At 37.6% G+C, this 15,935-nt stretch overlaps 1 protein-coding gene across 1 annotated transcript; it reads right to left on the bottom strand.

The window, feature by feature from the left end:
• Positions 1 to 783: 783 nt before the first annotated feature.
• LOC114470099 (butyrophilin subfamily 1 member A1) lies at positions 784 to 13,985 on the bottom strand. Its single transcript, XM_028458146.1, is given in 9 exon segments — positions 784 to 4,665; positions 4,755 to 4,805; positions 4,920 to 4,964; positions 6,575 to 6,694; positions 7,860 to 7,935; positions 7,937 to 8,160; positions 8,431 to 8,769; positions 8,848 to 8,921; positions 13,830 to 13,985. Coding segments are annotated over 7 exon segments (918 nt in total). The 5' UTR covers positions 8,912 to 8,921; positions 13,830 to 13,985; the 3' UTR covers positions 784 to 4,665; position 4,755.
• Positions 13,986 to 15,935: the final 1,950 nt, after the last annotated feature.

Below are 15,935 nucleotides of genomic sequence, written 5' to 3'. Positions count from 1 at the left end.
TGGTTTCCTGTAAGCATCTATCGCTACTATTTACACATTTTTGATCTTGAAACTTGTTTACGATTGGTGGAGTCAGTAGAATTGATGAAGAATGAGCTTTTTTTCTTCCTTTTTCTTCTTCATTGGATTTCTGTCCTTCACACCATCATTCTCAGAATGGTCATCAGCACAGAATGTCAGAACTAACAGGGTCTTTTTTTTCTTAAGTTGGAATCTTCTGGTATTGTTTTAAGCTTTATATTTATTTCATAACTTATCTTTAATAAGCTGACAGCCTCAGACAGTTTTGTTCCTTTTTTCCAGTAACATCTAGCTCTAATGGAGGCTGTATGAAATACCAATATTTTGTTATATTCTGTTCTCACACCAAGGAGCTTTATGTTCACATCAAAACATGAATGTTTAAAATAAAGGCAACTTTTTCCCACTCTTCCTGGGTTTTTAAAGTGCTTTTATAAATAAAGGTTAATTGCTTTGGATTGGATTAATGTCCACACTGTCATGTACTGTATTTATATGTTTTTATTGTACATATAATCCTGGGATTTTCTTATGCTTCGATCCTGCTTGTGATGTATCAAGCAGACACTACTAAACGTTTGATTTATTACTCTGTTCTTGTGATTGAATCAAGTCTTACCCAGTTTTAACCATTAGATGGCAGCTTTGGGTTATACTGTGTAAGAAGTCATTACAGTTCAGTCAGTCAGTGTCTGGTTTTAAAGCCTCTGCCATTGTCTGGTTGTCATTAAACTGAAGAAGTCCTGAAGTAATACAGAAATGTACAAATATAGCTCTTTAATCAGTTTTAATCAAAGGTACAACACGTGATCTTATAAAATACATATGAGAAAAAATTACAATACAAAACATAGGTGGAAAGATTTAGTTTGGAGAAAACCAGGACATCACAACATAGAGGTGGTTTCAGTAAAATCAATGACCCATTTTGGAGAATTTCTGCTACAGACAACATTATATCTTTCCTCTGAATGTAACGCACCATTCACTCCACATGTTAAAGTTCCTCCCATGTATAATCCTGAAGTACCCCGTTATTACAACTTCATAATAATAATGCACTGGATTTATAGTGTTTTTTCAGAGACAGTCAAAGCGCTTTATGACATTGCATTATTCTTTCACTACACACACAGTGGTGGTAAGCTACTATTGTAGACACAGCTGCCATAGTGCGTCATCGGCCCCTCCGATTACCACTCACTCACACGCAACATTCAAAAGAGGCGATGTGTGTGAAGTGCCTTGCCTAACGGCACAACGACAGACACCACTAGAACTCCACTGTGGCAGCTGGAATTCTCAGTGATCCCCCCCTACTTGCCCAGGCCCAGCCTTCTATAGCCTCTGAGATCAGACAAGATTGGGCAATGACTGGCAGGTATGGCCTATAATCCACTTTCTTTGCTGATTTTCCTTTCAAAGATCACAAATTTCACAATATATCAACAAATAGAATACAAAAATAAAATCCATTACATTGCTTAGACATTGACAAATTTCCTTGTTTAAATCAGTCGTTGTCAAACCTTGTAAATCTTGTTTGGGGACTACTGGTACATGATGACGTTGCCTGTTTTTCTTTCCTTCCTGTAAATCATCAACCACACTTGTTATAAAAGAATGTTGTTGAGAGACTCTAACCCCTATGATATCAGCAAATCAAGGTTTTCATTTGTCTTCAGGGGGCAACTTGTTTTACTGTCAGAAGCAAGGACGACAACAACAACAACAACAACGTAAGGCAACATTCAACTATGGAACGCTCATATCTATGCTGTTAGTTAGCCCCCTGCTATCCTTTTAGCTAAACTGTGTAGTCTATTTGTAGTTGTATTGGTTGACCCATTACAGCAGAAAAACAAAATGGGCATCATGGATTCATACTTTCTATAATGTGTTTCCGTGCAGACAGTATTGACGTATGGCTCAAAGGTCATTGATAGTATCAATATATCTGGACTGATTAACAAATTGTCCATCAATGACAATAAGAGAAATGATCATTCAGAAAACTCACAATCATCACTTTAGTTTTGGCTACATTGGATACAGTGGTTCAATTGATTTCATGTATAATTATGCACATCATGTATTCACATATGTTCTTTATCATAAACCTAGAAAAAAACTCCACATGGTGCAAATAATTCATCAAGTACAACCACTTTTAAAAAAAAAAATTAAAAAATCAAAACAGTTCTGAAAGACACTCTGAATCAAACTGCAAATTAGGTCCGTATGAATACGTTTCCTGCCCTGCTGATCGTTCATTTCTAATTTACATACACAAATAATTAATACAATGTAACAAAAATACCCATACAAGCAACACAAGCTTTCACATTCAAAAAGGTATGCTCAAAATCATTTTAGTTTTTACATAAGAGGCATAGGTAATAACTGCAGAAAAAAATCATCACAAGCTGCCAAAGACATGACACCCACATCAATGTGTGTGTGAAAGTCTTTTTTTTTTTTTTATGGTCACAGATTATAAAGCACAATTAAATCAGGCTACTGAAAAACTCACCATGATCAGACTCAATGGGGCGGATTTATGAAATAAAGGGCGATAAATGTCCTGTGCCTAAATAATTTAGTGGTGCTGTTTCCTTAACTGCTGAGGGCAATTTACTAAGATTGCAGCGCAAATTGGTGCAGGTGAAAACTCTATTAAAGGAGCACAGGGCTAGCCTGGCGATAAGCCACACCCACTTCCTGAGTGAAAATTAATGCATGTACATAAAACCATAAAATTTGAACACAATCGGACAAACTAGGTACACAATGGCATCGATACATGATCCATGTATCCTGACCCTACAGTCTGTGTGGAAAGCAGCACGCCACCACCACCCTGCACAGCATGGAGGTGGTAAGCTGTGCCTGCGCATGTGCAAGCCTGTTGTGGACCAACAACTTCCCGAATTTATGAGTTTCATCTGAGAAGGTCTTTTCATCTCGGTCACATTATACAGCGTTTACAGCAGTGACGACTACTGTGAATCTTTCTGGCCTCACTAATGTTACGACTGTTGTTGTATGTCATATTTTTGTTTGTGTTCTAACTGTGTTCCTGTGTTGTGCGCTGGAGGTGTCTCTCTCTATTAACAGCCCAGACTGCATGCGTGGTCTGTGGAAGAAACGGGTCCACGTTGGATTGGCTGAGCTTCGGTGGAGGCCGGCTAGAACAAGACCCAAAGGGACGTCAGAGGGGGCCAGAGAGGGTTCAGAGGGTGGGTTATCCTAACCACGCTCCAACCAGCACACACCACGTAATCCGTCCTTTGACAGCTGACAGTTTAACAGCGAGACCAACGCTAGAGTGGTTCATTTAGTTATACGTTTTTCTAGTTTGGCTCAGTTGGCTAAGACCTATGTTCTTTTCATTTGGGTTCTGCGTAACCCGGTTTGTAAATATTATCTTCTTACATGTGGCTTAACTAAATAGGCCTTCTTTTGTAAACGTGTGCTGGTGTGCTGCTTGAGGCTGGTGTAGGGTGACGTATTCATGTGCTGTTCAGTGGCTCCTAGGCTGAGCTTGCAGAATCTCTTTGGTCAGAAGCTCATTTAGATGCAAAAACTATTCACCACTTTGCATTGACATTAATGGCAGAATGTGGGTGTGTCGAGGGTGAGGTATTAAATTAATTCTCCTGTACAAACTTCTAGCTGGGCTGTGATTTATAAGGGGGTAAAGTGCATGTAGGTGAACTCAGCATGGTTTTCTAAATCAATTTTTTTTCTTTAGTCATAGCACATTTTCGACGTACACTCACTTTTAGTGTAGATTCTACTCAATGTGAGGCCCCAGAACCAAATCTGTGCAGCCAAGACAGGAAGAGGAGGGGGGGACGTAGGAGGAGCTGCTGGTGGGGGCGGAGCTTCTCCTTGTGGAACGCTGCGCCTGGAGCACAGATGTCATCTGCTCCTCCGTGCGCTCAGCACATTACCTCAGTGCACAATGTCTTTCATCTAAGAAAGACATTCTTGCACCGGAGCGTCACACACCAGACGCCACACCAGGCCCATTTCACAGTGCTTGTTCCATTGGTGGCTGTTAATGCAGACATTGGTTTTATTTCAATTAATTTTCACCAAATATTTATGATACTAGAAATATTAATTGGAGCATTTAACATCCGTTATTTTCGTTTCCGCTGTGTATTCTGGCAATATTCACTGCAGCCTAATCTCTGTGCGTAATGCTGTGAGTTACTACCTGCCTTTGGGAGATACTACATGAGACAAAACAGGCACCGCAAATAGGCCCAAGTTTGATAAATGTGACTGCGCATACTGCGTTAATGTATTTGCATTCCCTCTTCCAAATATTTTGCCGCCCAAAGCTGATACGCCCACACTGCATTTTCATTAGAGGCAAACGCGTTAAATGACTGTGCGTGAAGGCAATGTATCCTCATTGCTTGGAGTTTTGCACCGTTTATTAGTGCATGACGATTGGAAATGTTATTTTACAGCTGCGGCCTGTAAAATTTGAATAAGTTTGCCCTTTGATAAATCACGGTGATCTAAGTTCTGTTGGGATATAGAGCCTATATATACAGCAAAGGCACAGCGTTGCAGGTGAGTGAAGGATGTGTTGAATTCTGAAGCTGCCAATAAATGGTAGAATCCACTCTGCAAAATATGTTTTAAAAAAAAATTATTATTATTCATCCATCCTCTTATAATAACGTGAACATGTAATTTTGATGCAATCTGTTTACCTCAAGACTTTATGCATGTGTCGGCATCAGTCTTCATATTCTCCAGCTCGCCTGGAGACACATTAATGACAGGAGCCTGATTAATATTGCACTGCATGCTGACAGTCATATTGCATTAGCTTCACAGCAGTCATCATTTGTCACACTATAGAAAGTTGCACTCACCTTCCTCAATATCCTCGTCCCTTGTGTAATCCATACGGCGTTTACCTGAAATAAAAAGTCAAAACATGGGAATTAAAGGTACATGGGTTGATGTGAATGATTACATTTCAAACCATTTAGAAGAAATGACAGCAGTTTTTCATAATTATAAACAGTTTTAGCTTTTAAGAAGGATTCTGTGAGATAATACCATTGAGGTAGAGAAAGATGCCCATCAGTAAATATTGATAAATACATAAACTAAAGACCTGTTTAGCAGTTGACTTTTAACATATTTAGTGACTTATAAACAGACAAATTGTGTGTAAACACTCTGGTTTCAGTTTCATGATGACAGATTAGAGCTGGATTCACAAACTCACCCCCAATCACCCATTATTTTGTTGAGAGCAGAACAGACTAAATGCCCATTTCCTTCATCTACTTTAAACTTTCACTGTAGTGCAGACACGAGCAACTGGCAAGACTCATTTTGCAGCGCCCCCAAAATAAATGCACAAAGTAACACAAATACACACAAAAACACAAATAGTACAGCAAAATACACAAAAGGACAACACAAAATACACAAACACCTACAAAAATTCTATTAAATATACAAAATGATCAAAACAATACAGAAAATGACTCCGAACACCAAAAGCAACAGCAACAATACACAGAATAATTTCAAAAACACACAAAACCACTACAACAAATAAGATATACAAAACGACAACAAAATAGACAAAATTACTCAAACACACAAGATTACAAACATAACAAAAGCATACAAATGGGGGGGACGATGACTGAGAAGACACACAAACAGCAAGAAAAAATATACTAAATAAAAGAGAAATGCGCAAAACAACGACAGACCAATTTGTTCCTTCCTTGATGACTCCTCAGATCGGTCATTATTCTAAAGGCTGACGTGAATGTTGATAATGTTGCCCACGGATCACGCAATCACATTTTTGTGGCCCCCGCTGTGATGAGATTGGCCCATCTGCACTGTAGTGTGTTTAACTTTCACCCGCGACAAACGGTTCCAGGAATCAGGAACTTATGTTAGGTCCAATGAGAAGAACCGGATTGAATAGGAAGATACATGTACATGTGACTTCAGATCTTTATTTATACATTTTAGCTGAAAAACGTCTAAATTCCCAAGTAAAACACTGTTACAAACAAGTTCAAATCAGATTATCTCTTAAAATTGTGACTTCAGCAAAAACTTTATGAGCAACTGTTTAATATCATGTAGCTCCTCCTTAAACTGCTAAACAAGATACAACAAACTGTGGGAAAGTGAGAGCACACACTGTAGTGTCTTCTTACAGGTCTTTACAAGATATCCAAAATCAAAAATTCCACATCACTAATGAGACATTTAAGAGGAACGTTTACTGCCTCACCCAGTGGAGCAACAGAAACCAGTGTACTTTCCCATTGTAAGTGGCGTGCCCTAAAGCTAGAGACCGGACAGGTTTTTCCACTTTTTAACGTTCACACGGAGCACTGCAACTTCTTTTTTAACAGAAAGCACATGACTAAATCTCCCTTTTGAAAAGCTTACACTCAGTTGCAAGGAACAAACATGCAAAATGGAACACAAGGCATGGGTATTATGAATGTAAAAATGTGCAGGAGGTAAAAAGAGGTCTACTCACATTGAAAGAACTTTCTACGGAACACCAACAAGAGCAGCAACCCCACAAGCAGCGACCCGATGGTCACCATAGGGGCAACTACGTTTGCGTTTGAACTCTTCATATTTGATGCTCCCATCACTAAATAAATCAAAGTAGAACATTGGATTAGCTGCATTGTTACTTTAAATGACCTTAAAAACTAAAATCATACAAGCTCTGGATTATGTGTATTTTATGTTCCTCTGGAAAACCCAAACAGTTTACATTCACTTTCCTTTTTACTCCTGATTCATCACTGGCTGCCTGCCAAAGCAGCTTTTGTTGAAAAGGTTAAAAAAATAACCAGCAGTCCACGCTTGCACAATCACTGAAACTATGTGGATAATAATCTCAGTGGCAGCTACAGGAAAAGATCAGGCTGGTTGTTTTTCTCACAAAGCAGAACAAAAACTAAACAAGGCAGCATTTACAGAAAGACACAAAACACTGATCTACTTTATGCCATAACAGACACTGTTTAAAGAGTAACCAAACCCCAAAACTACTTTTTTTCTGCTGAATACAAATGTATGTGTGTATGAACTAGTGCTGTTGACTGATCCTGGTCCAACTCTCAACATTTTAGTCAAAGTATTTTAATTTGGCATATTTTGTTGTAAAATGTCAGAGTGACTGCCCTCTATGGGTTAACACACGACTATTACAATTGATTTTTGCTATTGGCTGAGAACAAGATCATGTGATGTTTTGGGACCATCTTGCGTCACAAACAAGTACCGTTAGCCCCGCCTCTTTTATAAAAACTAGCACCTGTGGGCTCTACAATCTGTGAGCAGGTTGGATTGAGAGAGACTGAATTGAAAGTAGCTAGTTAACATAGCATAGATTGTTCATTGGAGATTTTATAGTATAGACTGGGCGTGTCGAGAAGCCCCGCCCATAATTAAGGCTTTTTTTTTTTTTATTTCCCTTCTAGTGGCAGGTCAGGAGAAAGCAGGGATTTAGTTACTCTTTAAGACGGAACAAAATAAGAAATCAAAGGTTTGGTCTTGTGTTTGGCTTTTAGGTTCAGGTTTTTGTGTCAGTCTTTCAGCTTTTGAGACAAATCTAAAACTCTGGTGGAGCTAAAAGTGCCTGATTTGTGGCTCCAACTAGACTTGTTTTACAGGGATCTTGTTCTACAATGAAGAATCAAATTCAATACTGCTTTGATTACCAACAGAGAGTTTTTTTTTACTGCAGAGCAGATATTGTGTTTGAGAGCAGCTTTTAAAGATACCACACGTTAAGTTCAAAGACATACCACCGTCCACTTCAAACGTGGCTGCATCCTCTATGCTTCCGCTGGCGTTGTAGACCACACAGGTGTACTGGGGGGGGGAACGTGGATCCTGGCAGCAGAGGCAGGCGGCTTGTGATACTAAAGAGACCATTTTTCATCTTATTGGCTTCCATCTTTGAGCTCTTTGTCCATTCATCATTTCCACTAAACCAGCGAAGCTCTCCTCTTGGGTAACCACCATCAGTGCGACAAATCAGGCTTTTTTCATCATTTGGATCATTTTTCTCGTCACTTAACTCGATAGTTGGTTGGTTGTATTTGGCTGCGAAGACAACAAAAACACATGCAAATGTGAATACTGTACTTTGACGTAAGTTCAGACACAAGTATGATATTGTGATAAATTACACTGTTGTGATTTTATGGCACAATACTGCCGACACTGAAAACACACGATGCACATAACATGACACTGTTGTTATGGAAATACTATTTTTTCTGACAAGGAAGCTCCTTTGACGTCTAAAATAATTCTAATCAAAATGTAATCACATGAATTTCTTGTCAACTTGTATCAAAAAATGATTTTTACCTTTCAACTTTAGGCTAGTGAGGCTCGTCTTAGAACCACTGTTTGTAATCACCATACAGGTATAGTCCTCTTCATCAGCCATCTCAGTGTTGGTGATGAGTAAAGATACATTCATATTGTTTCCATTCCAGGATGGAACAGCCAAACTGTATCTTGGTGAATGCTCTAGTTTTCCATTATCGTATTTTAGCAGTGGATCGTCATCACCATCTTTCTTCCATACGACCGTTAAGATTTTGGGGTATTTTCCTTTAATTTTGCAAGTGACGACACACTCAAGCATAGACTGTTGGCCAAAAACTCCGATGTTTTCTTTAGTGCAATCTACATTTACAAGAGCTATAAAAAGAATAAAGTATTACAATGTTATCAGACAGAAGTTAACAATTCTAATTCTAAGTGAATAAACAAATGTACCTGCTTGAATCTGTAACGTAGAAAGGTAAACAGTGAAAAACCAGAGGAGACCACTGCGAGCCATGATTCGTTATCTAAAAGACAATTCGAAAGAATTAGTTTCACACTGGGACCAGTTTGAGCACTACAGTGTAGTATTCTTCAGTAGACCTGCAAAGGATTCACAGAGCTTTACATTTTGTTATTTACAGCTATATTCACAAACAACATGTACACACAGCTTTGCAAAAAGCACTAATGGAAGCAGTGAAAGCCTCTAATACTGCAAGTTTGGAAAGTTAATATTTGAGCAGTTCCTCTTTGCAAAACCTTTCACGCACCATCGGGTTGGATGAGAGAGTCAATGCACCGTCATCGCTTCATTTTTCCAAAGATTTTCCAATCAAAGATCTAAATCTGTGTTTGACTAGGCCACTGTTGTAGTGTTGGATAATTAACCTTTGCTCTTGATTGGAGTTATATGGTCTATTTAATAAACTAGTGACTGAACAAAAATATGTAGGAAATCCTTCACCATGAAATCTAAGTGTCGTGATATGACTTCAAGGAGAATAATTGTTGACGAAGCCAATAAAGATTTTAGAGTAATGTTTCTGTTACCTTGTACTTGCAATAATCTATTTAGGTATATTCTAATAAGCACAAACAAGCAGTCATGGTTCTAATGGCTTGATCCCTGAGTTCTGAATTTGGCCTTTTCATATTTAACTAGTAAACGAACAGCATTCTGTGTTAGTTCCAGTGTAAAAAAATTTAAGTTACCCCACATAGAGGCTGCATTGAGCCGACTGAAGGCCAACAATGATAAAACCTCATCGGTACCTTACCATTTATGCACTATGTCAGTAAAACTACACACAATTTCAGTTCCCATGATTAATTCCCTTAGTATGAAATAAACACAAAATTAGTTTACTTGAATCTGGGTATTGGTTTAGTCCAAAATGATTTCCTATTAATGCTTTAAAGCATACAAAATACTATTTTAGAGACCAAAAGTATAAGAATAGTATTGATTACTTAAAAAACAGTTGATACAAATGCGAGAAATACCAAATGGTAAAATGATAAATCTCCATGTATTTTAATGAGCTTTAAAAATTAGTTTAGTTAAAACTATTTATAACATGTAGATCTGTCATCGTATCTGACATTTTCTATCAGATTAGTTAATAGTTTAAATCAAGAAAATTGCAGCTGGACAATAGTATTACAAGTAGTCTTCATGAACTGAAAATGACCTGCCCACTACTGCAAACACTTAACTCTCGTTTTCAGTAAACACATCCTCAGTGATATTTAAACAGAAAGGTCTAGCCTTGAAACACTAACAGGTCCAAAGAAGTTTATACAATACCAAGCCTAATACAGTTTTCATTACAATAAAAGAAATTCTTCTTCCGATTTTAAAATCTGTTGTAGTCATAGCACTAATTTTGTAGTTTGAATGATATGTTTGCATTTGTGATTGCTTTTCCTTAATTGTTTGTCTTTTGATCAGCCTGGATCATTGACTATTCTCTCTCTCTCGCTCTCTCTCTTTTTTTTTTTTTTTTTTTTAACAGTTATTGTATTAATTATCCTAAAGTAAAATGTCAATTTATATTTATTGTTATTACTGTTGGCTTCCTATATTCACAGGTCCCTCTTGAGATTTAAGTCAATAATAATAAATTGATTAAAATACACTGATTAAAAGTATGCTATTCCTTTCATGACAAATGTTGTCCTGGTATGACCTGCAGCTGTGTGTTATTCAGTGTCAGACCCTCCTTTTTGAAGCCAGACTGGAAACACTTCACTTCCAACAAGACACAGATTTACAAGACACTCCCTGAGCATAATTGTGTGAAAATTCTATGTAACAAAAAGTGGCTCTCAACATTATAAATGAGGGGGCGGTCCCACTGGGACAAATGCTGAGAGAACTTTCGCACCAAGACAGCCCTCTCTCTTTTACAAATATCCAAGAAGCCAAAAGTTCATGCAACTTCCTCCAGAATTCTCATGTAGCTTTTTTTGTACAAGTCTACTGACAGGTTATATAACTAAATAAAAGCACCATTCTTCGATCCTATTCTCCCTGTATGCAGATCTACAACTGTCTGATACCAAACATACTCACAAGTCCAAGTAAAAAGATGAATTAAAATGAGGAATAAAGATCACACAATGCAAAAGCCAGTAGATAAAGGAAACTCATGACACCAAAATAAATAGACTGGAAAGTTCAAAATGATGAATTCTTTCAGACTTTTTTTATTATGCTGACAAAATGTATGACACACATTATTTCTTATGTCTAATCCAATCCAAATGTGCTCTTCTGAACACAATTCTTGTAGTGCATGGCCATTCATTTGCAAGCTCAATTTGGATGGAAACATCACAAAAACGAGTTAGTCTGTGCGCTAATCTCCATATAACACAGTTCAGAGGTAGTCTCTTTTAGCTTCCATCTTATTCCAAGTTTAGCTGGAACACGGTGGTGTATTAATAAAGTAACTTTAGCCAGGAATGCTTAACTTCACATGTATTTCTTGGTGTCTGTAGTGTCGCTTCAAGTTGGTGGTGTTTTTCAAAGCAATTCTTGCTCTTCACAGTTTACAGACGGTCTTCTTGTCCTTGTTGTCACGTGTGAAGAGTGACCAGATATCAATATTCTTTTTTATCCCAGACCAAGCACTGACATTTCTGTTGTTCATAAGGCATGTCGTTGAAATCGAACCGGGTGCACTCAGTGCAGCGTGCTGCACAGCAAAACATTTGCATGCGTTCGGGTCCTGCTTCCACAAAGATCTACTTACCCTCAAAAGATTCACTCCAGTTGGATTTCTTCCCAACTTGTCTCACAAAAACAATAATTCTGATGGATCACTTTTCCATTTGTTCCACTCTAAAATTTTTGTCTCCTTTTAATTCATTGACTAACTTACTTACGCCCATTGTTCCAGGTGGAGCACAGGCCATCGACGACCCCTCACCATCACATTCTGAGTGAATGTTTTGGTTCGTGGTCATTAATGCTTCTTTTTTACAGGTAGGGTTGTTGGCCCTGTGCAAAACGCTTTATCCTATATTTAGTTTTTATGAAGTTTTTGCCTGTGAAAAAGGTTTGTTGATGAATATTTTTTCGTCATAGGTTGTAGTGTTTGTCAACAAAATGACTACAGTACTGGATATATTCTTACAAACCAGGTCCATACCATCATTCGTCCTCCAAATGTCACAGTGGGATCGACCATCTGAAAACCAAACAGAAGTGGAATTGGTCAGTCCATAGAACACGTGTCCACTGCTCCACAGTCTAGTGTTGGTGCGCTTTACACTGCTCCATCCGCTGCTTGGCATTGCACTTGGTGAAGTCACTTGGCACTGGGGACTTGTAGCAGTTGCTTGTAGCAGAGCCCGCTCTGTGTCTTCCTCTTTGTTGCCAAGTGTTTGTTGGTCAGCACATTTTGATCGAGGCCCACCCAGGTGTCGTTCATCCAATGAGCAGCCAGAGTAAAGCTTCGTGTGAAGGCTTCTCAGCCAATCAGCAGCTTGTACCTCACGTGTGGTCTCTTCAGCCTTCCCACAGGCTGCATCATCACCAGGAAGTCGCTGTCCTCATGCAACGTGGAACTCAGAATTTTCTGACGTCCTGATAGTTATTCAGAATAATCACAGTTTTATTCACACCAACATTAATTCTTTTGACCATTGAAGGCAGAGATTGGAATTTTTCAACTTGGAAAGGCCAAGCTATGTGTTGCCTGGGACGCAGTATCTGTACTGCAGAAAATTGCTGAAACAGAACGTTCTGGATGCCCTCAAAATCCTGGCACTACTACAGGGTTGGAGTCACCGTCAAGTTTTTACACTTTTTTTAAAGCATCTGATTGAAATGCCTCAATAAGATTTGGTCAAACACTTTAGCAGAGGTGAAGTACTCACGTTACTGTAATTGAGTTGTTTTTACGGTTACTTGTGCTGTTTTGAGTTCAATTCTTATTCAGTAATTTTACTTGTACTTAAGTATGTTTTAAAAGAAGTAAAGTGATTTGTTACATTTCTACACTAAACCGTTACTGAATAAATCCTCATTTTTTGTTTTAAAATGATCAACAGACATTGAGAAACTATAAAAAATTAAATGACCAGACAACAATCAAATGCATCACATCATAGCCCGAGCAATCAGATTAAACGTAATGCACTAGGGTTAGGCCATTGAATGCCTGTGGTTTTCTCCGTTTTAGACTTAATAAATTTAGCTACACTTGGAGCCTGAGAATTTTTTTTAATTTGGAATTAAATTAATTTGTTATTTTTTCTAAAAAGAAAATAAATAAATAAATACTATACATTTTTGACAAACATTTAATTTTATACAGATGCTTCTGTGGAAAATAAGTTCCAATTGTGCAAGATATTATCTCTTCTTTTTTAAGTTTATACATGAGATGTTTACTGTATGCAATGGAACAGTGGCAAGATTTATTACCAAGATTACACGTGGGGGTGAAAGTAAGTACTAACTTTTACTTTGAGTAGTATTTAATTAAGCTACTTTCTACTTTAGTAGTACTTCTACTTAAGGTAGGCTATTTCAGTACTCTTTACACCTCTTAGTCCATATAATGTAAGTAAGTCAAACAACGACGTCGTTGGAGTTAATAATTAATGTTTTAATGTTTTATGAGTGACGTCACACGCAGCTGTCCAATCAGAGAGCGCACTTTGACCTGTTTTAGCTGCCAGGTCCACAACCCAATGTTGACTGAAACACTCTTTTACATTCATTCATTTAAACTGACTTATTGACAGATATTAAAAACATTCAAGTTTCATCACAACACGTCAGTTACAAGAAGTATTACAAGAAAAAAAAAAAAAAAAAAACCTAAGCACTCACTGACATTACGTCCTCTGATAAACAACAAACACACGGTAAACTGTGTTTTAAAGCTTCAAATATCGACCCAGAAGCTTCAACTCACCTGACAGCGTCCGACAACGCATCACCAGGAGTGAGAGTCGCGGTGATGAGTGTTGGTGGGTCTCCTGGACTCCGCGTTCTTATAGCTCACATTATCCTTTCACTTTCATTGTGACTACACCAGGCAGACAGACAGACAAACAGGCAGACAGACAGACAGACAGACAGACAGACCAGGGAATAAAGAGGAGGAGGCAAACCTCAACATACCAGACAGTCAAAAAAACACAAAATGACAGTAAAAACATAAACACACTAAAAATATTCACCATTACCAGCAACACAGAGACGCAGTAAATGAGTGAGAAAAAAATACCCAAGATCCCTACAAAAAAAAACATACAAAACATACAAAACGACATAAGGAAAAAAAAAACAAACGTTACAAAAAAAACACACACATTGAGATAGAATGATTCAAATACTACCAGCAACACACAACAACGCCAACAAAAACAGACAAAATAAGAGAAAAATATACTGAATAATAAAAAGAACAAACAACAAAAAAAAATAGTAAAAAAAAAAAAAAAAAAATGACAGAAATTCTCTTGATTAGAATGTTCTAATGTTCTAGTCGGACAAAGGGGGAACTTGGATTCATAAATAGTAGCAGAACAATTCATACTTTGTATCCACACTGTGTGCACAGTACAACCATTGTCAAACTGAGAATGCTGTGCCTTCAATAATAATCCCAGAACCATTAGGTAGTTTGAATAAATAACAATTAATTTTATTTCAAATGTCCAAAAGTACATTGAGTCTGTTTAAAGTCATATGTAGTTAGGGTTAGTTGATGGTAGATACACTAAGTTCACGATACGATTTGAAAGAACGACAATGGGCTCACAATAGCGATACAATATGAGATTTTTTTCAAAAAGGAAAAGATAGCCACAAAATTGTTATGGAAGAATAACCATGTTTTTAATTGACTTTATCTGCACATACCACTTACTCTGGGTATGACCTGTTCTACTCAACTAAACTTTTTGTCTTTGTAAAAAGCTCACCATAATACAATTTAATGAGCAGTAGATCACATAGTATTTTTACCTCTGACCAAGGGGTCACTACAGACACGGGCATCAGCAGACTCTGCTCCTCCCGACGTAGACGTAGATATAAAATCGACTTTTCTGTGAGCTTTTTACATTTCTCACCTTTGTGAACAAAGGTTTTCGGTACTCTATAAAATCTCTTTTCCTTTTCTCGGTTAGAACGATTAGAGCAGCCGTAAAACTCCACAAAACAAGGGCATTTTGATGATTTCAGACGGCAGATTCCCAAGCTTCACTTCCTGCCCTCCATCTGAATTTAGCGCTGTCACTTTGTCGCGATGCAAAAATGTGAGTGAAGTTATGTGAATCAACAGAGCAGGCCATAGACATATACACATTCTATTAGCTGATCCTAACAACAGCTCTAGGGTACGTTCAATTGCACAAATGTAAAACAATTACACCACAGTATATTATATCTATGGAGCAGACTCCCGTCTGCGTGCTGGATTTATTTTACTCTGTAACGGAATATATTTCCAATGTAGCGAAGTACTGTTACTTGAAACAAAATTTACTTAAGTAAAAGTACAATTACAGATTTTAAAAAGTACTCAAAAAAAGTAGAAAAAAAAGCAACTCAATTACAGTAATGACAGTAAATGTTACTTTCCACCCCTGGTCACATGATATGTTGTCCCACCTTTAGTTGATGAAACACAAAGCAATGGAGAATGATGGACAATGCCAAGGAACTTGGGACCCAGTGTTTTTAGTTATAATCACCTTTTTCATATCAAAATTGAATATTTAAATATATAATACTTTTGAGTAATGAATAACTTCCCATCAAAATCAAATTTTAAAAGCTTTTTAAGTGCTTGACTTCCTCATAGCCCACATGACCTGCCTTTGTTTTATCTATTCTTTCAAAGTTTATTCCATCTCATCTTCTTATCTGAGTTCTGTTGTAACTAATTGTATCTGAAAGTTAAAAGTCGACTCCAAAGACATTTCTGACTCGATTTAGTTACAAAGTTTTAGTATACAGCTTCATACCTTTCATCTAAAGAAGTGCAGTCATGGGTTGCATACTGCTTTTA

The sequence above is a fragment of the Gouania willdenowi genome, chromosome 1 (assembly GCF_900634775.1).
Source record: "Gouania willdenowi chromosome 1, fGouWil2.1, whole genome shotgun sequence".
Lineage (NCBI taxonomy): Eukaryota > Metazoa > Chordata > Actinopteri > Blenniiformes > Gobiesocidae > Gouania > Gouania willdenowi.
Note: the sequence above shows the minus strand (reverse complement) of the source record. Positions and strands in the feature narration are given on the sequence as shown.